This window comes from Podarcis bocagei (genome assembly GCF_964188305.1).
Source record: "Podarcis bocagei genome assembly, chromosome: 12".
In the NCBI taxonomy this organism is placed as follows: domain Eukaryota; kingdom Metazoa; phylum Chordata; class Lepidosauria; order Squamata; family Lacertidae; genus Podarcis; species Podarcis bocagei.
Genome location: NC_138137.1, coordinates 27,560,238 through 27,587,334, shown reverse-complemented (window position 1 = coordinate 27,587,334; position 27,097 = coordinate 27,560,238). Strand labels below are relative to the sequence as shown.

Here is a 27,097-nt window from a genome sequence, read left to right as displayed (position 1 = left end):
ATGCCTGTGATCGTAGGTAGGGGTTGGTATGGAGGTAGTCAAAGGAGGGTTGTTGCATCAAAGCCTTGCTCCTTCTGCTTCCCCTGCTACATGTTATAATTTGTGTGTTCTAGTCAGTTGACCCCCTGGTCTGGTGGTGGTGTTAAACATCAGGGCAGGATCTGCATTGATCTTCTAAGCGTTATAAAGTATAACGATCTATAATGCTTAATGGCAGTTTCCCTTTGCCAGTGGGTCGCTGCTCTGCAGTGCCCTCTAGTGTCACATTTCAATAACACATTTTTAACATTATAAACAACAAGTGTAGATCCATCTCAGGTCTGCCCAGAATAAAGCATCTATCATCCACAATTTGTTTGTGGATACAGAGGACAACCTGGTGTGTTTAACTAAGTCCTGGGCAAATAATCTGGATAGCCCTGTGCTAAACTAGCTGTGTCTGCTTGGGTACTCAGTGCAACACTATTCCGGGTCAAGGGACAGGGATAGGAAGTCAAGTCGCCATCTTCCATTTAAAATAATCCAACATCCATGCCAGGAGACTGATCCACTCTGTCAGGATGTGAGAGATTGTTTGTAGTGGTTAGGAGGTACAGGTCAGTCAAAATCAGGGTTTTTTGTTCCCATGTATCTTTTTCAGGATGATTGTGGAACATTTTCACAAATACTCTGAACTGTCACACTTTTAGGTTTCTTTTTATTTGACATCTTGTATGAACAAATTATGAAATATACCTCACAAATTGAAAATATTTACAGTTTCTTTACAGCAAGGCATTGTTCAGGTTTTGACTTATGGCAACCTTAAAGCATTCTGTCTTTCAAAACAAAGACATCCGTGTTGTTGCAGCATGCTCATAATTCATTCATTAGGCTCTGCGTAGGAAAGGCGAGCCTTTCAAGTCTCATTTCCATTCCTGCCATTGTGCAATCCATTGTTTAAACGCTCTTCATTTTCACGTCTGCGGGTTGTTGTGTTTTAGTTTTAATTCCAGAAAATCGTCATAAGGCGAGCCCGAGTAAGAGTCTGAAAAATTCATTTTAAAATATGATCACAGCCATCCAAAAATCATTCAGACAAAAGAAGAAGAAAACATTAAGGATGTTATCACTACTGTGTATCGTCAAAATATGCAGTAAAATATCTTCAAATAACAGGAGAGAAAATCAAGACGAATCTCTGCAAGGAGATGCCACTGTGCTGTTGTTGTTTTCAGCTGTGAACTTATTGCAAATAAAAAGCCGCCATGTTTCCAGTGTCTTCTCTCAAAAGTCGCTGCCATCTACATCTTTGCCTCTTAAAGAAAATCCTGAAAGTAGTTGTTCTTCTTGAAAACTGTAAACCATTCAGTAGGCTCTTCCATTATAAATTAGGTGTGGGCCTCCATTACACATGTTGTCTGTCATTTCCTGTAAGCATAAAATGGGGAGTTATGATTAAAGGCAATTTTTTTGTCAGCTTTGCATGTTGCTAATTAGCCAGTACAGATTTAAGCAACGTAAGGACTGAAGCTCACATCTGGCCTGTGCCAGATTTTCTTTCCTAGAATTTTTCCACCCAGAATGATCAGCCCATGGGTGCATTGCCACACAATGACAGTATGGAGCTGCCAGACAATCTTTTCAATGAGAGATTGGATGACACTGACTATTAGGAGTCAGCATGGTGTAGTGGTTAGAGTGCTGGACCATGACCTGGGAGACCAGGGTTCAAATCCCCACTTGGCCATGAAGCTCTAAAGGTGGCCTTAGGCTAGTTGCTCCCTCTCAGCCTAACCTCCTCCCCACAGGGTAGTTGTGAAAGTAAAATGAGGAGAAGGAGAACTAAGTACACCACCTCAAGCTCCTTGGAGGGAAAAGTGGCATAGAAAAGTATAAATAAATGAACATTTAATGAGCCATCATTCTTATCTCTTTGTGAGATTAGAAGACATTGTGTTAAGCAAGTGTCATCCCAACACTTGCGAGTGCATTTCCTCATCCCTTTGCTTATTAGGGGAAAGTTCTGATCTTTTGGAAATCAGGCTTGTTGTGTGAGGGCTCCAAATCAGCTTCAATTGCACCGCCTGAATTTCCTGGGGTATGATTGAATCCCACCCAAAAGAGTGACAGTCTGGATCTGGAAGCGCCCTTAGGCATGGGTGTGGAAAAGCCTTGGTAGTTTGCGGCCCACAGGCCTGAGGCTGCTTCCCCGGCTCATTGGTTAGGGGAGCTTAATGCTGTGTAACATGATGTAATGAAAAGTGATTGCATGAGAGAGCTAGAAAAAAACCTCCAGACATTCTTCAGCCACCAAATGGAAGGATTCTACGCACGGAAGCATAGCAAAAGCTTCTTCACCAACCTTACCCATTCCAGCACACAGGCAACAGGTTAAAATGAAGACATCCGCTGTACACCTGCAACTGATCTTGAAGCTTAGATACGACCCCAAATGGCTATGAATTCAGAAGACAGTACATTTCTGAATACCAGTTGCAAGAAACCACGGGGAGAAGAGTGCTGTTGCCCTCAGGTTCTGCTTGCGGTCTTCCTATAAACATCTAGTTGGCCACTGGATTCTGGACTAGACGGACCACTGGCTGGATCCAGCAGGCTCTTATGTTCTTAAGCTTGATGGCCTGGTTGTCACCCATCCCTCTAAGTTTTATGACTCGTCTGGTATTTTCTTGTGTTAAGCATCTGCCTCACTGCCGCTTTAACTTAGCTTTCACTTTCTTTTCGTGGTGGCCCTCAAGCTCCAGTTCTTGTTAGGTCCTGATAGGTTTCTGTTTCTCAACAACTTATATTTCACATTGAGATGTGGACCTACTTTAGGGATATGGCTCATCTAGCTGTTTTACTCCAACTCCCATTATCCCTCACTATTGGCCATGGTGGCTGGGGCTGATGGGAGTTGGAGTCCAAAGTCATCTGGAAGGCCCTAGACTCCTTATCTCCTCACCCCTGGTCTACTGACTTCTTTCTCCTTCATTCCCAGTGCTGTTGGGAACTGCCTCCTGGTTATTTCAACTCTCCTTACAGCAACAGGACATCTGCCCTTCCTTCACCCTAGACAGCAGATAGCATGTGACTGAAAAAGTGTCTTTGACAAGCGGTAGCAGCAGAAATAACAACAACAACAACAACAACAACAATTTATTATTTATACCCCACTCATCTGGCTGGGTTTCCCCAGTCACTCTGGGCAGCTTCCAGCTGAATATTAAAAACACAATACCGCATCAAACATTGAAAAACTTCCCTAATGGTCGCCCTAAGCAGTTTCTTACAATAAATCTGTCTTGTCCTGTTTTTTATACTGCCCCATGGAAGAAATGGAACCTATGTTTGTATTATGGAAGAGATGACAATTGGGTCAAAATTTGATACCTTGGTCTCTGCTGGGATTTCCAGGAAGGGCGCCAGATAATGTCGGTTGAGGTGAGGATGTGGTGATGTAGATACCTGTCTGCTGGGAAACAGAGTGAGATGAGTAAACTTAACATCCCTTCAGCCATTAAGCAGCCAATGTATGTCACCAGTGAAAGCCAGTATCATCCAGTAAAACAAATATTGGAGGAGGGCTCAGGAGCTCCTCAGTCAACCAAGTCGCTGCGTTTGCTTAGGTTTCCCCATTTATAAAAAGGAAATTATGGAGCTTGCTTACATGAGCAGAGATAACGGAGGGTGTATCAGTACTATGAGTACTATCACATTAAAATGCAGGAGGAGGAGGAAAGTCCCTGATTATACCCATTATAACTGGATTCTGCCTCAGATATAACTTTTCATAGTATAAACAAATCCAAACTTGTTGAAATAGTTGAAAGAGGAGAACAACTTAGGAGAGTTGTGAGGATGGATGGATAAAGGGCTGTTTTAGGCACTTCTCACATGGGAAGTGCAACATCATGGTTTTGTATCCTTTGTGAGCTATGGGGGGGGGGTCCTAAATTCTCAGTTCATTTGGGCTTCCAGTTCCAGTCTGCCTTAATGGAGGCAGCACCCATGACAGCGGGAGATCGTTGCCATAGAAAAAACAAGGATGATTGAGGGTAATTATCCTTGCAAGTTCGCCCCAGGGACAGGGGGGAATGGGCTTCAGTCGCAGTTCATCTCAATACCTGGCTCTTGCCAGGATATTAGCTCCACCCCAAGCCATGATGGAGAACAGCAACAACCAGGAAAAGATAGACATAATAGTTTACAAGGACAGGAAGAAACATCACAGACAGAATAATTGCCACACACAGGAAGAGCAAGGAAATAGTTTGAATGTTTAACTGTAAATTTATAAATCATTTAATATGTCAATACAAATGGAAGTTGTTAATATAAGTTGTTGTATAAGGGATTGTTATTTTGACTGGAGTGTAACTGAAATTAATAAGACGTTGGAATGCAGAAATAAAGTAAATCATCAAACCATCAATTCTAGCACTTGGGGGGGTCACCTAAATTATATAATTTGGCATCTGAATAATTGGTATTAGTAATTGTATTATAATTTGGCATTGTTATAATGAGGCTATTATTGGATTATTGTAATTGAAAACTAATAAAAATTATTATAAGATATAAATTCTCAGTACATTCATTCAAAAATGCTTACATAAAGTTAGCTATTTGAATTTTGCTCCTGAAAGTCATTATGATTATAGATGGTCAGTTTTTTAAAGAAATTGTTTAACTCATGACACTAAGCTTACAACTGTGCAGTGCCTTGTGTGTTTTTTTCAGGGGGGTACTCAAGGGTACGCAGTACCAGCACCTCTTTTTGTTGTTAAAAAGTGTGGCACTTACTGTAACAATTTCATGGTGAGTACCGACACCTATTTTTCTAGAAAAAAAGCACTGCAACCGTGTCAATCTAAATCAGGAAAGTGCAATGCAAAAAAGTGTAAGTTTTTTTTGTTTTAAAAGATGATTTGGCTGTCTGTGACAAGGGTCTGTATTTTAAGTGCATACTGATTTGAAAAGGTGTAAGTCAGTCCACCGGTACATTCAACAAAATGCTTATTTGGATGCCTATAGGCAGGAAGAGAGGAGTGCCTGGCAAGCTCTGGTCCATGGGGTCACGAAGAGTCGGACACGACTAAACGACTAAACAACAACAACAATGAGGATCAATAAGTTAAATGAAGAACATACTTCCAACTCTAACATCTTACTGTGCAGTTTTCTGTGTCATGTTTCCTAGAAGTATTGTAAGTGAATAAAGACTTCTGGGGGTGATTTCAAAGCACCAACCAAGGACTCAGCAACATTAGTCAAAAAGGAGCGCTTTGAATGTGTTATAAACATACAACACAAGATAGCGCTGAAGACCAAAAAAACCCAAAAAAACTTTGCGATTTTCCATGTTTTCTTTCTTTTGTTTTAAAGATTTAATTTCTGACTTATTCATAGCATTTCCCCCCTGTGTGTAGATCCACCCCAAGTCTGATTATGCATTCCTGTAAGAAACTAAACTTGCTACAGAGTTATTAAAAACCAAACCAAGCATTGTAGCATTCTAGAATTTAGCATACCTTGAAGGTAACTCTGGTGTCGGGGGTACCACTGGGCAGCTGGGCAGGTCGGTTATTTCAATACCCCTCAATCTCTAATATAACAGTCACAAATGAGGCAGAGAAACAGGCAGCATGTCAGTATCAATATATAGAAAGTTGTACTTCCTGTACAGATGTACACAATCAGCAAGTTCTGGCAATATACTCTAGTGCTGGACTGTACCTCTTTAGAGTATAGGAGCAGATGCCCAAGTGCATTCTCTTGCTAAGAATACCTTGTACATCCCCAGAAAGCCTGGCTCAAACCTCCCTGGTATGCAGGTTTTGTATGCTCTGGGAATATGTGGGGGAAATTCAGCCGTCTGATTCTTCCACCTGCAGTTTGAAGCAGACCAAACCAACAACACATCCATTGCATGGGGTTGCTGATTGTTCAGCTTGACCAACATTGGGGTGGAGTTCACCTGTGGCCTCCAGTGTTGTTGGGATCCGAGCTACCATCATTCCAAGCTCCCAATGGTCAGAGATGATGTGAGTTGTCATTCAAAAGGACATCTGGAGGACCATGGGTTTTCCATCCCTGTCCCACATAGATTTGATCTTTGGACTCTCTCCATTTCACAAAGTACTAAGCAGGGGAAAACAATCAGGGCTTTTCCCCCCAGCCAAAAGTCACCAAAAGTCAGTTCCTGCACCTCTCAGGTGGGCACCATTGCCATTATAAGAGAATGACGGAGGCGTTCATGGTGAGTTCCGGCACCTCTTTTTCTAGGAAAATATCACTGGAAACAATATTTCCATGCAACGAGGTGTGTCTGTATATTCACATTAATTAAGCAGGTTATTTAGGGAGTGCTAGACTTAGCGGCTAAGCATTTGTCTATCTTATACAATGGAACAATGTAGATAATTGACGCATTTTGTTGAAATGGGTGTACTGCGGAGATACGGTATCCAAAAATAGCTTTCTATAACAGAACGAAGTGTGCACCAAACGGCAGTGTTTCATTTCCCAGTCCTTTGTAAAGCCGAAAATTGAATTCTTCCCCTTACTGCTGAATGAATATATTAGAACACAAGAAGAGCCTTTTGGGAAGAAACGCAACAGTTTGGGAAGGCTGCCCAACTTACCTTCTCGCCCATTTCGTGGGAGTGATGCAGCGAGTGCTCTCTTTCTGAAAACATTCTTCTTTGCTCGTAGCTGGCTAGCCGACAAGTCAGCCACGAGGACAGAGTGCAGCCACCAATGCCGATGCAAGCCAGAGACATGGAGGTGACATGCAGAGGATAGAGAGCTGAGGATTTCTTTGTCAGAGCCCGAAGGAACTGAAAATTTAATATTCCTCCAATTAGTCCACAGATACAGCAGGCTGAGAAAAGTATCATCTAGGAGGAGACAAGAAAGATCACGTTACCATGGACTTCTCGGCCAGAGAAGGCAATTGCGGTGCAGGGGGGCTGAAAGGCAGAGTGACGGACTGACGGATATATAGCCGCACGGCCCAAAATATTTAAATAAATAAATAAACCTCCCCTGGGCAGGTGATGACAAAGTATTTTGCAAACAATACTGTATTGGCCCGAACATAAGCCGCACACGAATATAAGCCGCAGCTTTAAAATTGGAGGGAGGGAGGAGAAAAGAAAAGAAAAATACCCGAATAGAACTCGCTCCCTTCCTTGCTGCTCCTGGCTGCACTCTCAGGGGGGGGGGGAGCTCCTGTGCTGTTTGTCCCACACTCCTAGCTGCATACCGTAAGGTCGTAAATATAAGCTGCACGGTCAGAATCTGGGAGGAAAGTGTGGCTTATATTCGGGCCAATACGTTACAGTACTTTGGGTTACAGACACTTCAGGTTACAGATGCTTCAGGTTACAGACTCCGCTAACCCAGAAATAGTACCTCGGGTTAAGAACTTTGCTTCAGGATGAGAACAGGAATTGTGCAGTGGCTGTGCAGCAGGAGGCCCCATTAGCTAAAGTGGTACCCCAGGTTAAGAACGGTTTCAGGTTAAGAATGGACTTTCAGAACGAATTAAGTTCTTAACCCGAGGTACCACTGTATATGCAATGGGGATTCTTCAGCTGTGATGCCTGCATCACAGGGGGGTTAGACCAGATGACCCTCTGGGCCTATTCCAAGTCTACAATTCAAAGAATCTAGAAGATAGATTTTCCAAAAACCAACCATAAATGATAAAAGATGGCCAAAAAGAATAAGAAAAAAACCTTCCTTGCCCAGAGACAGCATAAAATGATGTACAGCCCAGATTCAAAACATAAATTTTAAAAGGCTGGGTGAATTAAATACAACAACTCTTCACCAGCCTCCCAGTGAGCCTCTCTAGGCTGCTCCACAGCTGAGGTGCCACTACCAAAAAGGCCCTTTGCTTGATAGCCACCTGCTGCACTTCACGTGGTGGGGCACTCATAGCTATAGCAGGGCCTCTGAAGAAAATCAGGTAGGCACATGTGGGAGGAGGGGAGCTTTGGACCCCAGTTACAACAAGCATGTCAATGAACACATATATGAAAGGTGTAAGAAGTAGCTATGAGTTCTACAGAACTTCCGACACCTGTGTGTATATTGTCTCAGTATGTGTAACAGGGGTTGCCATTCTTTTGGGGCCTGTGGGCACATCTGCAAACCATAGAAACAATTGTGGGCACCACGTACGCCACAACCAGGTAGATTGGACAACTTCTCATATTGGCTACCACAGAATGCTTCTTTCAAGTTTATTTTCAACAGAGGCCCTAAAAGTGTACACCTCAGAAATCAAAAGCCAAGCTAAAGAGGTGCTTAGGTAAGATTATCCTTTGTTTTGCATCAGTGGGCTCTTTGCCATTATAAATTATAATATTAGATGACATCAGGGCATTTTTTCAGCTGGAACTTGCTGGAACTCAATCCCGACACCTCTCAGGTGGGTGCCATTGCCATTATAAGGGATTACATTGCCATTGTAACTCACTCTACATGGGGCTGCCCTTGAGACTGACCCAGAAACTCCAGCGGATGCAGAATGCCGTGGCGAGACTCCTTACGGGGTCCTCGCCATGGGATCACATTCACCCGGTGCTATACCAGCTGCACTGGTTCCCGGTGGAGTATAGGATCAGGTTTAAGGTGATGGTTTTAATCTTTAAAGCCCTATACGGCCTAGGACCCTCGTACCTACTGGACTGCCTCTCCTGGTATGTCCCACGGAGGATCTTAAGGTCTTCAAATAAAAACATCTTGGAGAGCCCAGGCCACAGGGAGGTTAGGCTGGCCTCAACCAGAGCCAGGGCTTTTTCGGCTGTGGCCCCGATCTGGTGGAATGCTCTGTCACAAGAGACTAGGGCCCTGCGGGACTTGACATTTTTCTGAGATGGAGCTGTTCCGCCAGGCCTTTGGCCAAGGCACAGTCTGATCTCCTCTCTCCTTCTGTAATCCTCATAGAACTCTAGCCCAATGGTTGCCATTAATTTGATTCTGAATCAATTTTAGAATGTATTTTAATTAATTGACTGTGATTTTATATAAATTGTGCTATTTTTATTGTTGTTAGCCACTCTGAGCCCGGCTTTGGCCGGGGAGGGCGGGATATAAATAAATTTACTATTATTATTGTTGTTGTTGTTATTATTATTATTATTATTATTATTATTATTATTATTATTATTATTATTATTATTATTGAGAGAACGAGGCAAGTTCTGGCACCTCTTTTTCTAGAAAAATAGCACTGGATAACCTCATTCTTGCCAGAGAGCTGAACTGACAGCTTTCAAAGAGCTTTCCCACCTCCTCCTTCCATTCCTTCACCCATTTTTCCACCTCTTACACTCCTTCTCGCCCTCAGGGCTTCCCTCTCCTATCGGATTAGGCCAAGGGCAGCACAGAATTAAACTGAATCTTGCCGGTCGCTCGCCTCTGGCCCAGAGTAGGAAAGTACCTACCTTTCCCAAGGGCACTTTCCACTGTCCTTTTGGAGATGGAGCATGGCGTCTTGCAGCAGTAAATAATTCAAGGCACACGACAGTTTGCATTTCATCTATTGATACATAATACAAGTCATGCAAAAACTTACGACAAGTCCAGATTTTTTTTTGGCACACAGTATTCCACACGCTCCACAAAGCAGAAACTGTAACAACAAGAAGAACATATGTCATAACTGAAAGTCTAGAAGAGCAGCATCAACTCCGCCACGCTGTAAAACAATGAAAACCGTAGCAGAATATTCATTTTTTTTAAAGCTGTGGCTATATCTAGATGACAGGATTACTCTTTCGAGAAAACAGTTTTCAGCCAAACCTCTTTGTATTTAGGAACAGCACAAACCAAATCCAAAATCCACTGGGATGAGAGTTTGGATTCGGCAATCTTAGAGCCACATCAACATCCCATTGCAGCCATCTTAAAAGGGGAACTTCTGAGGAGTTGTGGGAAAGAGAAAGGGGAGTCTTACACTTATTCAAAACCATGTTTGGCTCCATCCTGTCATTTAGGGCCCAATCCTCAACACTTAGGCCCACACTCACCTGCAGACTCAGCCAGCAGCAGCCCCTTCCAGAGGCTCCCAGATGGAGCTTGGAATGAGTCAAACTATGCCAACCTGTTACACTGATATTCTATAGTTAGGATTGCTCTGAAAGTCTGTTTCTAGGCCTGTTTGCAAGGTCAGCTACAGCCTGCCCTTTTGGCAGGTCATATCTATCCTTGAGTGCATGCAAAGTTATTCATATTTCCTATTAACCAGCTATTGAATGTTTCTCCTTTTGCAAAAAATGTTTTACAGCCATCCTCTTACTTCTAGTCAAAATGGTAGGGCTATGGATTCTGCTTGTCCTTCTCAGTTCAGCCTTAAGAAATGACAACCAGTGGCAATAATGGTCGTGAACCCAATTATACTTAATGTGGAAAAGTCAGCCAAATGCTACAAGTCAAACATCTTCATGCACAGATAATTTCAAACAGTGAATTTCAATAAATGAATCTGATGTATTTAGTGCAGAAACTGAAGCACAAAGTCTAAAACTGGGAATTTAGATTTCAGCACATTTTCCTGGGAATAAGCATCATTGAACATACTTCAATGGACTTCCAAGAATAGCTACATGAATCGCACTGCATGTCCAGCTTGTTTCTTATTCTCAACAGAGAAATCGTAGAAACCCAAATTTAACCCCTCCTCCAGTTTACCACCATACAGTGCTTACACATGAAAACACTGTTTCACATTAACATTCAATTATTATTATTTTAAAATCTAGGGAAATTCAACACATTCCACCTCATCCTCCTGAAAAAGTTCAATTCTGTTTCAAATATCACCAGACCTAAAGGCTGTCAGAGTAGTCTGTGGTCTGTAAATATTAATGGTTGGAAAACCAAGATGAACCCAGTGTGCTTGGTTATACCTAAGCCCAACACTGTGTAAGATGTCACACATGCATGAATACTAGTTGGTGTCACCACGTCTGAGTAGTTCTCTGGGCCCAGCAACCCACAATGCAGCAGTGGTACTTGCAACATGGCAAATTACTCTGTAGTGAAGTGAGGTTCACCACACTGACTCTCTTGTTATGTCCCCCTCAAGCTTGGAAGCACTTCTGCTCTCTGGTGGTAGATCACTTGATGGAATGCAATCATTGATACATAGACACATCACAATTAGCTTTTCCGGTAGACATAGTCTAACCTCGGTGTAAGCTTTGTGTAGCTTAATTGAGCTGAATTCTCAATAAACAGGATGCCTGAAGGATTCCTTAGGTGATCAGTAATTTGGAACCACCTGTACCCTAGACTACCTTGTGACATAGGAAGAATCTCCACCTATAGCAGTGAGGTTACAGGCACGATAATACAGGAGAGCAGCAGCAAGACTCAGCCTGCCAATATCCTATAAAAAGGTCAGGGCTGTGCAATGACTTAAAGTGTAGCATAGGCAGGAAAGGAAAAGTAGGTGAACCAGGGATGAAAAATCTGGGGCCCTCCAGATTTTGTTGGATTACACCATCCCTGTATTGATCATACAGGCTGCAACTGATGGATGGAAAATGGAGTCCTAGACTCCCCTAGTCACCCTTTTCTTCTCCAAACTTGGTTCTCACCTGCCAGCTTTCTTCCATGTTACTTTCAATTACAGAGCCCTACAAGGTGCAAAGGGGGATGTTCAGCTCTCTCCTGGTGCATTTTAAAACTCTTTCTCCATTCATTCATTCATTCATTCATTCTCTCTCCCTCTCTCTCTCTCTCTCTCTCTCTCACACACACACACACACACACACACAAACACACACACACACACACACACACACACACACACACACACACACACACTTAAGGCTAATCCATGCTTCCTCTTGTCCTGCCACTTTCCCCCGGGGAAAACCACTCTTTAGTGCTCAAATGGAACAAACAGCAGGTTTTATCCGGATTGACATTTGCCATTTGCTCCTATTTAGAGCGAAAATGGGTTTTCCCTAGGGGGAAAGGAGCAGGGCAAGGGAGAAACCACTTGGACCCATGTGTAGAAAGTGTGGGTCAAGTGGAAAATTGCTCACTCGCTTTTTTTTCTGGGCACATTTTCTGACACACATCATGTTTGGCCTGAAGCAACTACTTTTATCAAGTATGATTCTCACATCCTCACTCTGCATAGAAAGCAGGTTAGCAAGACATTTCACAATCTGCATAAACTCTAATTACAAATAAGCTGTCATTGGATATTACTGGAGGCAAAAAAATAAATAAACGGTTGCATAAAGTTACTTGGGGAGGCCATTCAGGCCGAAATGTGCATTAATCCAATAAGTTCCTGATGTAGTTTGGAAATGAATTGCCTTTGTTCTGATCCACTTGAGCTTCTTAAACCAAAACGAAAAGACTGCCATAAATCCCCTTACAGGCAATTTCTTTCCTAGCGACTAAAATATTATCAGCCTGCAACCCAGGGAGAGCTTGGAAGATCTATTGAATGCTATGATTTGGCTGTCTGCAGATTCTTTGTGGCAGAAAAAAATGGGTCTGGAGCAGAGAGGGGAGGAATTGAGGCAAGGAGCTGAGACCCGGGTCTCTCCTTTCATAAGCTGTGGAGGACACTCTCCATAACTTAGGAATCAGACCCTGAGACAGTAATAGGCTGGTTGAAAGCTTTAAAAAAATTGAAGATTGTTGTACATAAGACAGAGGCGCTGTCAGCCTATGATTTAGAGAATGCTGTTGAGTCAGTCTTTGTTATGGGGCTGCACTGTCCCTTAAGAAAGAGGTGCAAAGCTTGGGGGAAACATTTATATCAGGTTTGTGGAAGCCCAGATGTTGTTCAACTGTGTATCATCCCTGGCTATGAACCATGCTTGCTGGGGCTGATGGGAGTTGCAGTTCAGCAACATCTGGAGGGCCAAAGCTTTCCTACACCTGGTTTAGATCCTGTACTACTGCTGCTTGTAGTGCCTTCCATAAGCTTTGCCCAGCATGTCAGTCATATCCCTTCTTGGGGAGATGATCTCTGGCCACAGTTAAAACATACTCTGGTTACATCCAGGTTAGGTTGCTGCAAAGCACTGGTGTGGACCCTTCCAGGCCACAGGCCTGATTATGCCTATCAGGTCTTAGAGATTGGCCACCAGGCTATTTGGGGGGAATCTAAGAATCCTAGAATTGTAGAGTTGGAAGGGACCTGAAGATCTTCTAGTCCAACCCCCTGCAAAGCAGGAATATGCAGCCTTCCCACATGGAGATCGAACCTGCAACCTTGGTGTTATCAGCACAGCGCTCTAACCAACTGAGTTAAGCTATTTTGTGAAGCAGCATGTAAGAACCAAATATACAAATGAATCAGGGAACCCATGAATGAATCATAGAATCATAGAATCATAGAGTTGGAAGAGACCACAAGGGCCATCGAGTCCAACCCCCTGCCAAGCAGGAAACACCATTAGAGCACTCCTGACATATGGTTGTCAAGCCTCTGCTTAAAGACCTCCAAAGTAGGAGACTCCACCACACTCCTTGGCAGCAAATTCCACTGTCGAACAGCTCTTACTGTCAGGAAGTTCTTCCTAATGTTTAGGTGGAATCTTCTTTCTTGTAGTTTGGATCCATTGCTCCGTGTCCGCTTCTCTGGAGCAGCAGAAAACAACCTTTCTCCCTCCTCTATATGACATCCTTTTATATATTTGAACATGGCTATCATATCACCCCTTAACCTCCTCTTCTCCAGGCTAAACATGCCCAGCTCCCTTAGCTGTTCCTCATAAGGCATCGTTTCCAGACCTTTGACCATTTTGGTTGCCCTCCTCTGGACACGTTCCAGTTTGCCAGTGCAGCGGCGTAGCGTGAGTTGTCAGCACCCGGGGCAACGCAAGTAATTTGCGCCCCCTAACCCGGGGCAAGGCAAGTAATTTGCGCCCCCCCTAACCCCTAACCTGCGAGTTGCCGCTGGCGCTGCCGGCCAAACGACGCCGCTTGCCCGGAGGAGGAGGGGGGCAGAGAGGCGAGGAAAATGCAACGGCCCAGCAGCTGCAGCAGCACCGGCGGAGGCAGGGCTGTGAGGAGGGGCTGCCTGGCGCGTCCTCCGCGGCGAGCGCTGAGAGCCGCTGCCTGCCGGGCGCCTTCAGCCGGGACACGCGCACAGCTCGTCGGTTCCGCGAGACATGCGGCTCCGCTACAGCCTGCGCCCGAGGCTCTTCGGCGACTCCGGAGGCAGCGAGCGCGCCCCCCCAGATGTTGCGCCCGGTGCGGCCGGCACCCCTGGCATCCCCCACGCTACGCCACTGTGCCAGTGTCCTTCTTGAACTGTGGTGCCCAGAACTGTACACAGTACTCCAGGTGAGGTCTGACCAGAGCAGAATACAGTGGCACTATTACTTCCCTTGATCTAGATGCTATACTATACTCCTATTGATGCAGCCTAGAATTGCATTGGCTTTTTTAGCTGCTGCGTCACACTGTTGGCTCATGTCAAGTCAACCAAGACTCCTAGATCCTTTTCACATGTACTGCTCTCAAGCCAGGTGTCATTTTCATGAAGATCATGGAAATGTGGGTGTTCAGCCCTGAATCCCCACACCTCCCATGATTCGCAAGATTCTGGCTGTGGGATTCAGGTATGTGAGGACAGGCAGAGGAAAAAGAAAATGTGTTATGAGGGTCAAAGGACGATGGTCTCCTTCAATCTTTTTTTGTAGTACTAGGAAGTTTGCTTGCACTGGGAAGAAAAATGCATAGCATCAGCCTGCGAGTAACTGGCATAAAAGACACATCTAGTGTAGATATTGATTTCCCCATGCAAAAACTGTGGTTTCTATCCAGGGGAAGGTAACATACCCTCCAACATTTCTCCAATGAAAATAGGGAGTAATAATACTAATACTAATAATACTAATACTAATACTAATTTAATTATTTATATCCCACCCATCTAACTGGGTTGCCCCAGCCACTCTGGGATGCTTCCAACATATATAAAAACATAATAAAACATTAAACATTTTAAAATAAAAAATAAAAAGCTTCCCTATACAGGGCTTCAGGTTGTATAGTTACTTATCTCCTTGGCTCAGGGGTCTCATAACTCCACCCCTCCAATATTTCTCCAGTGAAAAACAGTGATGTCCCAAGGAAAAGGGGGACATTCTGGAATCAAATCAGAAACTGGGATGGTTTCTGTAAATCCAGGACTGTCCCTGGAAAAGAGGGGCGCTTGGAGGTTTCTGAGCTAATTACTTCTAAGTTCTATTGAAATCAGTGACTTAGATCAGTTGTGACTAAGGTGCCCTTACTCACAGCTGCCGCTGCCTTTGGACTGCTTTTCTCTGAAGCAATTCCATGCAGCTGGGGCTGTGACTATACAGAATCCCAATCACCAGATGGGATTGTGTCACACAAAAAAGGGGCTACCACACATCTGTGTCTCTTGTCTGAAGAGCACCTAAAATACCACTGATTTCATTCAATGAAATTAGGTGCAGGTAGTTTCTCTGTAAAGGAGCCTAACTGGGTTTACTGTAGGCAGACCGAGAGGTGACTAAACCAGAGAGAAGATTCAGAGAATGAATAATCATTGGATCAGTTTTGGCATTTGAATTCCACTCATTTGTCACTCATTTCAGAAGTGAGTCATCAGGGTTTTCTGTATGAGTGATATAAATGCTTAACTGTCAATAAGTTAGCAGGTTTGCTTTGTGTGTGTGCTTGCTTCTTACTTAATATTCACACACACAAGTTTGACTTTGGAGGGAGACCGGGGGGGGGGGGATGGTGCAGCCCAAACGATCAGAATCCCCACGCTGATCCACGTGGCGGTTCCTGAACCATCCGTGGGCTGGATCCAGAAGGCAATTTGGCTGTACACTGGCTCCCTCAGCCAATAAAGCGAGATGAGCGCCGCAACCCCAGAGTTGTTCACGACTGGACCTAATGATCAGGGGTACCTTTACCTTTACCTTACTCTCTCAGGCACTGTTTGGTAGCTTGGATGGTTTTGCAAGAGAACTAGACAAAGAGTGATCGGTCTAGCAGTGGTTATTAATTTAGCAGAACCTAATAACTCATGAAAGCTATTGTACTTTAACGTTATTATAGTAAGCTGCTCAGAGAATGCTGTTATCAGATGACATAATAATGCCATTAACATCGTTCTCTTTCCCTCCCCGCCTCTCCCTCTAGCTATCTTTCTCCCCATGTGCGTGTGCGGCCGAGCATCAGTTCACACAACCACTAATACAGCAGTCCAAAACCCTTGTTGCCTCATTTGTGGGGAGGGAGGTTGGATTCACCCACCCAACAGCCTCCCGCCAGCTCCTGCCTGAGGCATGAGACACCTTCCTCTTCTGCCAGCACAGGCAGGGGGGAGTGCCACTGGTGAGACCCCCCCCACTGGAAATAGCCAGCCACAACATGGGCCATTCTAAGGATAGGGAAGGACAGAGCCACCCCAGGACCCCATGGATCCTGAGCCAACCCACTGCTGTTGGGTGATGGCTTCAGGCCCAGTCTAAGCCCAGTCACCATATCTTCTCCAGGCAAACTACTTGCCCCCCTTCTGTTCTGACCACCAGTTAGGATTTCTCCTCTAGCGCAAGACCAGATGTTTCCACCACTTCGCTGCAATGGGCTCATACGAGGCCTTTGCTCATGGCTCTAGCTCAGTTTCTCAGTTTTCTCTTCTTAAATTGGTTTCTCCACATTTCTGCAGCAATTTGAGATTTTCAAAAAAGCATCCCGAAAATTCACCAGCATTTTAGTACAGATTTCTCTGAATAAACACCTCTGTGTGCCGTTTTGACCCATGCACGCACTTTTGCAAACAGTTTATCCTAAGACAATGCACATTATGTGCCGTTTTCGCAAATGTATCTGTTTTTATGCACCATTTCCCCTAGCATACGCAATGTTGTAAACATCGTTTGGCTGGGGAACTGCCCTGCAAAATCAGAGAAGAGAACATTGCAAAAGAGCACTGGGTATCAGTTCTCAGGCAGTTTCAGAACGTGTGCATTTGATAGCTTCATCTTCAAATGCAAACCGGATTAATTTTCTCCCGCATCTCTGATTCGGATTGTAGTTGGTGCACTGAAGCGAAAGCAGATAAGAGTAGTGGTGAGCCCAGCTGCAATATGAATGGGTAGATGGCTGCAGGTGACATCCATGCCATGAATGTGCTGTACAGCAAGGGGGGGGGTGAGGTGTCCATGTGCTGAGCAGCAATGTGAAAGAGACAAGGTTATTTTGTTTCTTACTTGTTGGATATTATTGTGTACATTTTTAAAAAAATATGTTAAATTTAAATCAATTTTCTTTACTTTGAACCAGGGTTGCGGGGACTCAGTTCCAGTGCCTTTATTTTTTAAGATGCCAAGAAGTGCAGTAGTGGTAAATTGTGAGGCCATGTCAGTGTGGTACAGTGGTTATTGTGCTAGACTAGGACCAGCGGGACCAGGGTTCAAATCCCTACTCAGCCATGGAGCTCACCGGACCAGTTAACCACTCTCAGCCTAGCCTACCTCACAGAGCTGTTATGCAGATAAAATGGAGAGGAAGAGAACCATTTATGGCACCTTGAGCTCCTTGGAGAAAAGGTAGACATATATATAATAAATACAGGGAATAAGTTCAGGTGCTTTTCATGACAACCCCAATAGCTACGCATCTTCTGAGATTAATTCTCAAAAAATGATTCATTCTGAAAATGATTTTTTTGACCAGTGCAGACACTACAGCTTCAATATCAAACTAAATTCTCTCTCTCTCTCCCTCTCTCTCTCTCTCTCTCTCTCTCTCTCTCTCTCTCTCACACACACACACACACACACACTTTTGCTTATTATCCAGCCTGATGGACAGTTCTGACTCAAATGCTTGCGAGCTATTTTGCAGCATTTTGGTTACCATAAAAAAGTGACTTGGGAGTTTTTCAAAAAATGAAGTGGCATATTCATGCTAATATGACCCATCTCTATGTCTGCTTCGCCTACTTAGTGAGTTTCTCTCTTTGAGAAGAGCTTCTTTAACAACTGGTACAACAGTTGCGACCTTCCCAGGACTGGGAGAGCTTGATCACACTAATTCAAGACTGTGTTAGTGCAATGCATTCCAGTATATAGAGCTTCCTTTGAGTTTGGCCCAGAAACTGCAATCAGTGCAGAATACTGCAGCATGATTTCCGATGGGAACGAGACCCTGTCAGCATATTACACCCCTGCCCAGAGATCTGCACAGCTGCTGATTTCTTACTGTGCCAAATTCAAGGTGCTATTGGTATTATGGCATATAAGCTATTATACAGTATGGTCATATCTAAAGCTCTCAACAGCTTGGGACCAGTTTACTTGAAGGATAGCTTTACCCCATATGTGCCCACTTGATTACGTTGATCTGTGGAAGCGGCACTTTTACAAGTATCACATGATGTATGTTTCACATCTACAAGGAATTGATCCCTCACTGTGGCAGCACCTACTCTCTGGAAGTCCCTGCCCATTAATGTTAGGTAAGAGCCTTCACTGTATTGTTTTCAGCACCTGCTACAAAATAAAAAAAATTAAAAAATCAAACCTACCCATACATGTATTTTCAATATTTGCTTATGTATTAAAGTTACATTCTGCCTTTCCTCCCAAAGGAGCCCAGGGCAGCACATCATTTTGTTATGTGGTTTTACAGTAAACCCACAACTTATGTGGACTTAGCTTGTGCACATTGAGCTTTACACACATGGGGATTTTAATTTTTTAAAAAAGGGGGTGGAAAGGGGATAGCTTTTGGGGGGAAATAACTTTGGCAATCCTGCCCACCACTGAACCCAATGCATTTTGACTATACACAATTTTGGTTTTAGTCATGATTTAGTATGAACATAATCCTGCATAGCCTGCGAGCTTCCTGCATTATATATATTTCTTTTAAAACTTCAGATTTTATTTTTGTTTGGATACCTTGCTTTTAACATTTGATTTGATTAGAATTGTTCAATGAACCTTTTATATTGTTTTATGTAAACCGCTTAGAGGCTTTTTTTGTTGATGAAGCAGGATATTAAATCTCATTAATTGATTGATTAATGAAATAGCTGGCATGAAGAGGATTGGCCAATCATACCCCCTGGAGGGGGGCTCCAGGAAATGACTTCATCATCCTTGCTGTGTGATAAATGGTGGTGCTTCCTCCCTGGCCTGCTACGCCATGGTGTCAGGGCTCAGCCCAGAATCAGAGGAAGTGAAGAAGAGAGCAAGTGGGTGGGTGTCTCTCTTGTTAATGAACAGAGTGACTTCCAAGCACCACAGGGAACCACTGCCAGCAGCCCTCTCAAACATCTGAAATGAGAAGAAAGGCCTGTCTAGATCCTAGACAGTTTTTAGCCTGGGCACTTCTTGTTTGAAAATCAAAACACTGAATCGATATGGCACTTTTGAAGTTAGTAGCTAGCACATGCACTACCACTGATGTGACTTACATAATTCAGGATTATTTTTTTTTTAAAAAGCAGATTTATTCTTCCTTTTTGGTGGATGCATGCTTGCATGCCTTCCTCTGTGTGTAGAGGCGATTTGTATGCATGCTGTCACTCTCTTTGCAGTGTATGCCTGTGTGCTCAACACGCTCGTGCAATTGGTTCTGCCGTTTCTATGGAGAACCAGCTCATTCCGTGTGAGTAGTAGATTTTTTAAAAAGTCAAATCTAGCAGCAATTCTATTCACCTCAAAGGACTAATTACACCTCACGTTGTATGACTATGACAAGTAATACAAGTGGAAAGGCATTCAGCATACAACGGCTGGATTCAAAGAGTTTTTGTATTTCAGTCTTTTATCCACTCATATAACTGAGAGGACAGACATAGCTTCATCTATATCACAAGCAAGATTAGGGTCTCCACAGAGATGAGATTAACTGAGTGATTGATTTTAGGTTGTTGCCATATAACTAGACTCTTCTTCCAATATCTGTTGCCTTAACTGAAACTGATTTCTTATAGAGTGAGAACCATGCCAAATTGCAACTCCAGAAAAATTAGGTGGACAGAAGCAGAAGATCCATAATATATTTTACTACATATTTTAATGTATTTCTTTTCCTTTCATTTCTCTCTTCTCGGATATATTAACCTTTCTGCTCTTGAGCTTGGAAAACTCATTAGCTCTCACATTTGTAATTAGTGTAACCATTCTGTTCTGAGGTCCCTTATTGGAGCAGAGCTCTATATTTTGACAGTCTGCAGAAATTCCTTTTAATAGACATGAACAGAGCAATCCCACACATGTTTGTTTAGAAGTAAGTCCCACTGTGGTCAATGGAGCTTGCTCCCATATGTTTGCATGACTCTTTCGTCTTGTTTCCAAAATACTTTGGGTTCAGAAGTCCCAGGTTCACTTAAAAGACAGCTGGTAGAAGAGCTGGCAAGATATTCACCCAAGTCCTTAGCGTCAAGACCTTACTGAACTAGATTTAGTATGAGACAGCTTCATATCTTTCTAAGTGTGGGCTACTCTCATCCAAGCAAAGCCATGAATTTTTAGCATCTTTGGACCATCCTTGGTACCAAGGATCTTCCAGGTCTAATATCCCTATCATGAATACAGAGATGAGCACTAGACAGCCTCTAAGTGGACCTTTGGCCCTCCAGATGTTGTTGGTCTGCAGTTCCCATCACCATTGAACATTCTGGTTGAAGCTGATGGGGGTTGGGAGTCTAACAATATCTGGAGAGTCACAGGTCTCCCCAGTCCTATATGGTATGACTGAAGCGGCTCCCATTAAATATCAAATAATATCTGGTTTTCTTTCTTTTAAAATAATGTTTTTCATGGTTGCAGCCGGAGAGTCTTTGGATTATGTACCAAAGTAAGCAAGACCCTACAATTCTTATGTGGCTTTTCTTCCCCAAGATTTCTAAATCAATTTAATGATGCCAACATTTTTTAGTGTTCTTGCTCCACCCAGATGTCTTGGGTATTCAGGAAGTGTAATAGGCTTTGTCTACCACATCTTTTGATATTACTTGTAAGTAAGATATAGCCAATTTCCGCAAGAATATGCCCAATACCTCAAAGTCTGCATCTCACAGTATGTTTCCAACTGGCCTTGAACAAGTTTCCACTCATACATGACCCTTATCATTATGAAGGCAATTAGCACTGACTATATGAGCAGTTCCATTGATCTTGGTGGGTCTGCTACTGACCATGAACCAATTTTTTTATCCATGAAGGCAGTCAGCAATAAAACTATCTTGTGCATCAGAACTCTGCACAAATGTGACCTTAATTTCAATAATGGACTTGCGTATGCAAAAAATACTGCTGTGGACTGGAGTCCACACATTGCAACTATGGCTATACTGCATACCATTGTTGTCAATATAAATTTACAGCAATGAGAAGGTATAAACACCAAAGTTATGGAATCCTAAAGTTATGAAACACCCTCCCTAAGGAAGTCTGCCTGGTCCCATTTCTGCTCACCTTGTGAAAATATATTTATTACAGTTGGCTTTTGAGATACTTTTTAACTGTATCTGAATTACAGGGTAACAATGTTGGGGTAATTTTTTTAAACCTTTACTGGCGGTGATGGTGCATTCAACTTATGCTATTCTCTGCTTTATAAATGTTTAGCCACTTTGAGTGTTCTTTTAAAATAGAAAAGGTGGCTAAAGGTGCCTGGCAGTAAACAAATAAAAGCAAATATATCATTTGGCAGCTTAATAGGATATTGTGGTTGGTGAGACAATATGTGTAATAGAGATGTGCATGATTTCAATCTACACAAAGCAGGATATTCTGAGCTAAGGTTTCCATAGTAACCTTCCCTTTAGCCACTTATGTGTGAAACTGGGCTCCCATCTAGTTGCAGCTATTTGGAGACAGAAGTGGGTCAAAGGCCTTTAATTAAATTTCCATGTTATGTTATTTTTAGGAAGAGTGCATAAAAATCAGCTTTCCTCTAATGGGTGTGCTCTTCAGAAGTTTGAAGCAATTCATCCCACCCTCTGATACCTGAAATTATTGCAATTAAAACAAAACCATTCAGTTTCAAGCCTAATTCTGCAGTTACAAGCATGCTTACTTGGACATGAATCTCAATGAATTCAATATGGCTTTCTTCGGAGCAAATATGTCTAAGATGAGATTGTTAGATCAACCACAGAGCACATTTACAGAACAGATACAGTGGTCTCAGAAAGCTTGCTGCGCCATTGATAGGGTTACAACCTGGCCAGTATCATATGGGGAAGCTGACTATATGAATTAGCTCTTTCAGAAGCCATTGAGTAGGGAACACCTAACTGCATCAACCAGCTCATACCCCTTGCAGTTCTTGAAAAAGGCAGAGATCTCACCCTTGCGGGAAAACAATGACAGTTTAGCAAAGGTAAGCTTGAAACCAAATACTTGAGGATGCAGTCACAAAACCATACAGCATGGCACATTCTTAAGTTAGGCATCCACCCAGAACCCAGGCTTGTGGAAATGTCCCATACGTCCTGTATGTTGTGTACCCTGCTATGTGTGTACTATCCACGTGGAACAAGGTAGCTGCAAATTAATATGGTTGGATGACTCCATCATGAGTTTTAACCATGTTCTAGATCAGGCTGTTCATATATGATTTTTTTAAAGCTGTACTCATATTGGTATGCACAGAGGCAACTAGCAAGGAAGCCCAGAAATAGATTAAAAATATGCAAGATCCTTACCCAATAAAACTTTGTAATAGTAGAACATTTCCAGGCTCACACTGAGGCAGGAAACCCACTAGGCTAATATGAATATGCACCTAATTATCTAATTGTCTATCAGTATCAGTATTTTTTATCCACAGCTGCTTCTTCAGCTGAGCACTGCCATTCAAAGGTTTAATGATTACTCCTAGTCTGACAAAAGCCATAGGGTTGAATCCAACCCAAGTTTGTTGGAACTTAAGTCCCATTGATTTCATTGGGATCTAAGTGCAAGTAATTTGGGTGGGATCCAACCTGCTCTTCAGAAAGCTATACCTCCCCACACACATCCCCACTATTATACTCGGGCCACCTGAAAGTGTGAAATTGTGATTCCCAGCTCTTACCACAATCTATAAGTGCTTCTTCTGTGGCTCAGCAGCTAAATTAATGTGCTGCTGTTACTTTCCAAGAAACATGTACTAATATGCAGGTAAATGTAATAACTAGACATTTCAACACAGGAATGTGCAGCTATTTTGTCTAAAATCAGAAGAAATGGTCACCTTGTGCATCGTTTTTCCCCACTTCATTTCTCTTTAAGTTTTAAAGTTCTTATTCAATTAAAATTATGAATCCTAATAGAGGTCACATTTGCTTTGCTTTCTAATGATTTAAACAGAACCAGTGAGGAAATGTACCTTGTATGCTATGCTTTTTATACAAATGCAAGTGAAATCATCGGTCAGCATACCTAACTAATTTCAGCTGAAAACTCCACTGCTACTCCATGATGGCTGCATTGATGATTATTACCATGCACCACAATGTTAGCCATGCTGGGCATAACATTGAAAGTTACACATACACATAAGTCCTATCCCACTCAGTTGGATTTAATAATGTAACTGAGATTTAAAATTCAATTCATCTGAATGGGAATTAAACCTGCTTAGTTTTGTTTGGGTTGCACCAAATTCCATTTAAATTAATAGGACTGGTTTCCAAAGATTATGTTTAGGAGAAGGGTGCCTAAAGCTGAGCTCTGAAGAACATTGGATGCCAGTCTCATGAATTGCAATAGAAAACAGTACAATATACTTTCATTCAACAAATAGTTACAATGGATGGAAGAAGAAGAAGAAGAAGAAGAAGAAGAAGAAGAAGAAGAAGACACCCTCTATTGAAGCTGAGGTGTCAATCTTTGTTTTACTGATATTTAAAGTGGTGGTGGTGGTAAGTGATTTCAACCAAACAACATATGATGTCAAAATGAATTGTGAATATGCTTGAATGTTGACTGACTTTGTCCACATTTTCAGTTCCTGGTAAAATCCTGACTAAAAGATGCAGTTGCTCTATCCTGATCACAATAAAATGATGTAATTCTGCAAGAATATGCTTCCTTTTCATCCTTTCAGAAATATGCAGTCTAAGGCATGTCCTTGGCATCATTTGGAAATACCTTTTCTGTCTTTGGACTACCACCTGGTCCTTTGCACAATGGTGCAACTAGATAATTTTAGACATAAGCATCTGGTGGGGGGGGTACTGCCTTAAGGTGGCAATGTGCATTACTTTGCTTACTTCCAAAGTGTTAAGCCACCCCTGTTCCATTTGGGAGTCTTCTGCTTATTCTGCTGTATGGGGTCCTGGACTTCTGCCTGCCCACCCAGCCCCCTTATACCAAGTCAGACCATTGGTCCATCTAGCTCAATATTATCTGCTCTGACCTGGGGCTTCCCAGCCCTACCTAGAGACACTTGGGAGCTGCATGCATGATGAACACTCTGCCACTGAGCTATGATCCTTCCTCCATGGCTTTGCATGGAGCAGGGCAGCTGGAAGAGTTTTACACCCCACTGTAGATTTTTCCATGGCCAAAAGCATGGCCCAGTGTTCCGCAGGTATAAATCTGATGAAGGCTGCGGTGGGGTGTGAGATTTTATGCTAGAGGGTTCAACTAAAGTTCAGGTTATATTGTCCTAAAATAGGTTGGGCAGGGGAGGGAAGAAAGGAAGCATTCTATACACATGGATCATGCAGATATCAAGAGTGCACTGAGCATGCAAGCTAGAGAAAGGGCCGTATGGAAAATTAGCACCCGCTGAGCACAACATCATCACCATCAAGAGTTAAAGAGAGAGTGAAATGGCTAACGTACACACACCCCGCTCCATACCGGAGAAGAGTCTCCCAGCTGAGGCGCACGCTCGGAAAGAGCCAGGCTGAAGCTGACCGCCCCCACGGCCACGCTGGAGACCCCCAGCCCTATCTCCAGCACGGAGAGCACCAGGAGGCCTCCGATGATCTGACTGCTGGTGCACATCCTCGCTCGGTCATCGTTCCTACCAAATCAGCTCCGAAAGCGACGCATTCGCCTTCTCCAAGGGGAAGGGAAGAGGGAGGAGAAGGGCTCTCCCCTCCGCGGCAAACTTTTGTCCTCTTCTTCAGCAGCAGCGGGCAGGCATATAGCCACAGCGGTGAAGGCCGGGTGGCCTCGAGTCTGGACGTGCTTCTCTCTCCAGCCGGGCCGGAGATCCTAAATCTGGGCGCGCCTCCAGTTGATGGGTCGCGCTGCTCGGTGCTGGGCGTCGATGAAGCCTGGAGCGGATAAAGCGCCGCTGCCGCCACGCAGAGCCCGAAAGAAGCTTCAGCGGGGAGCTGTCCGAGGTGCTGATTCCTCCTTCTCCAAACCTCCCCGACGCGCGCTCTCCAGACGCTTCCTGGTCACGCGACTCTCCTCAGCGGTGGCATCGATCTTGTTCTCTTTTGGGGTGTCTGTCTCTGCCTTGCTCTCTCTTTCTGCGGACGCTGTATAATAAGAGTCTGGATATCCTTGAGGCTGGCGAAGGCAGATTAAATTCAGCACCACGCTCCTCTCTTCTCGCGCTCAGCTGGTGTCTTCTCCAGAAAAGAGAGAGGGGGGAAAGCGACCTTGTCTGAGCGCCTCCTTCGCTCTCATTGGAATGACCTCGCTAAGAGTTGGCTGGAGGGAGGAGACGCCGAAGGGGGAAGCCCAGCCCTAGCAAGAATTATGCATGAGCCTGGACGCGGCAAGTTCACAGCAGCCCCGACACAAGCGCTCACGCCCAGCGCTTTGAACCAACCCCAGCGGCGACGACGCTGGTGTAATTCTTTATAATCTATGGGATGCAAAACTGCAGGTCTCTTTGGTGCATTGTGTGAGGGAAGAGCAGTGGTGGAGTCAGGTAATTTTTGACACAGCCCCCCCAACCCACCCCAGACCTATCTTACTGGTGTTCCTCCTCTATAGATGGTAATCTGGTGGGTTCCCCCCACCCCTGCTTATGTTCAAATGCAGTAAGCAAGCCCTGCTGGTTTTGCCCACCCACACTGAGTGGGACCCCAGGCTTCTGCCCCAAAGTCCTGCCCTGACAGTACCATTGTACAAGAATGAGTGAGATAATGCAATATTTTCCCCATACCTCCATCCCAGAAAGGACTGGTCTTTTTAAATATATGAAATATTGGGAAATTGTTGGAGTTATGTAACATCTCTTCTTCTGGTTTCAACATTCACAGTTATCAATAAATACACATCAATAGTGACATATATAACCTGCTTCTCCCATTCTGATTCTAAAGCTATTAAAAATAAAACAATTGAAATATTTAAGTGGGATCACTTCCAGGTGGAATGATTTACATAGCATATAGCAGGGTGGGGGGTAACCCTTGGCTCAGTGGTAGGGCATTGGTCTCATGTGTGATGGTCTCAGGTTCAATCCTTGGCCTCTCTAGATAGAGTTGGCCAGCACGGCCCCCCTTCATCCGGTGGGAGGCTGTGAGTATGGCGAGGCCTTCTGCGAGGCAGTGCAGTGGCCTTCCAGGCCTCCCGTAGCCGGAGCAGCCCCCCTTCATCCAGCTGAAAGATCAGGGCCATGAGGATGGCACGGCTTTCTGCTAGGCCACGCGGTGACCTTCAAGGTCTCCTGTGGCTGGCACTGCCCCCAACATTTGGCGGAAGGATCGGGGCCGCGAGTATGGCTAGGCCTTCCGCGAGGTAGTGCAGTGGCCTTCCGGGCCTCCAGTAGCCGGAGCAGCTTCCCTTCATCCAGCGGAAGGATCGGGGCCATGAGGACGGCATAGCTTTCTGCTAGGCAATGTGATGGCCTTCAAGGTCTCCTGTGGCTGGCGCTGCCCCCCTTCATCTGGCGGGAGGATCGGGGATGCAAGGATGGAGTGGCCTTCTGCTAGGCCGTGTGGTGGCCTTCCAGGCCTCCTGTAGCCAGCATGACCCCCTCTTCTCACAGTGGCCAATCGCATGCCTATGGGAAACCTGCAGGTAGGAATGGAGCACAGGTACATTCTCCCCCCCCCCTTGGTTTCCAGCAACTGGTATTCAGAAGCACGGCTGCCTCAAACTGGAGGCAGAGCATAGTCATCATAGCTTGTAGCCTTTGATATCCCTGATCATAGCTGCAA

At 44.0% G+C, this 27,097-nt stretch overlaps 1 protein-coding gene across 7 annotated transcripts; it reads right to left on the bottom strand.

Moving 5' to 3' along the window:
• Nucleotides 1-677: 677 nt before the first annotated feature.
• TMEM196 (transmembrane protein 196) lies at nucleotides 678-26,210 on the bottom strand. Of its 7 annotated transcripts, none has more exons than XM_081164009.1 (6): nucleotides 24,831-26,210; nucleotides 9,572-9,628; nucleotides 6,627-6,821; nucleotides 5,514-5,587; nucleotides 3,373-3,454; nucleotides 678-1,410 (listed from the first exon to the last, which is right to left on the bottom strand). In XM_081164009.1, the coding sequence occupies exons 1-6, from the start codon at nucleotides 24,975-24,977 to the stop codon at nucleotides 1,348-1,350; spliced, it is 618 nt and encodes a 205-aa protein (XP_081020135.1). In that variant the 5' UTR covers nucleotides 24,978-26,210; the 3' UTR covers nucleotides 678-1,347. The 7 variants fall into 7 exon arrangements, with proteins under 7 accessions (XP_081020135.1, XP_081020134.1, XP_081020132.1 ...); XM_081164008.1 differs by having other exon boundaries at nucleotides 24,813-26,208; XM_081164006.1 differs by having other exon boundaries at nucleotides 6,627-6,881; nucleotides 24,819-26,205.
• Between the last annotated feature and the right edge of the window lie 887 nt (nucleotides 26,211-27,097).

What these genes read in the sequence shown, in the direction of transcription:
- TMEM196 (XM_081164004.1), bottom strand. Translation starts at nt 24,977, where the DNA reads ATGTGCACCAGCAGTCAGATCATCGGAGGCCTCCTGGTGCTCTCCGTG. An exon ending in ACACCAGAGTTACCTTCAAG is followed by an intron (nt 3,455 to 5,513) that starts GTATGCTAAATT and finishes TCTGTTTCCCAG; the next exon opens with CAGACAGGTATCTACATCAC. An exon ending in AAATCCCAGCAGAGACCAAG is followed by an intron (nt 1,411 to 3,372) that starts GTATCAAATTTT and finishes TTATGCTTACAG; the next exon opens with GAAATGACAGACAACATGTG.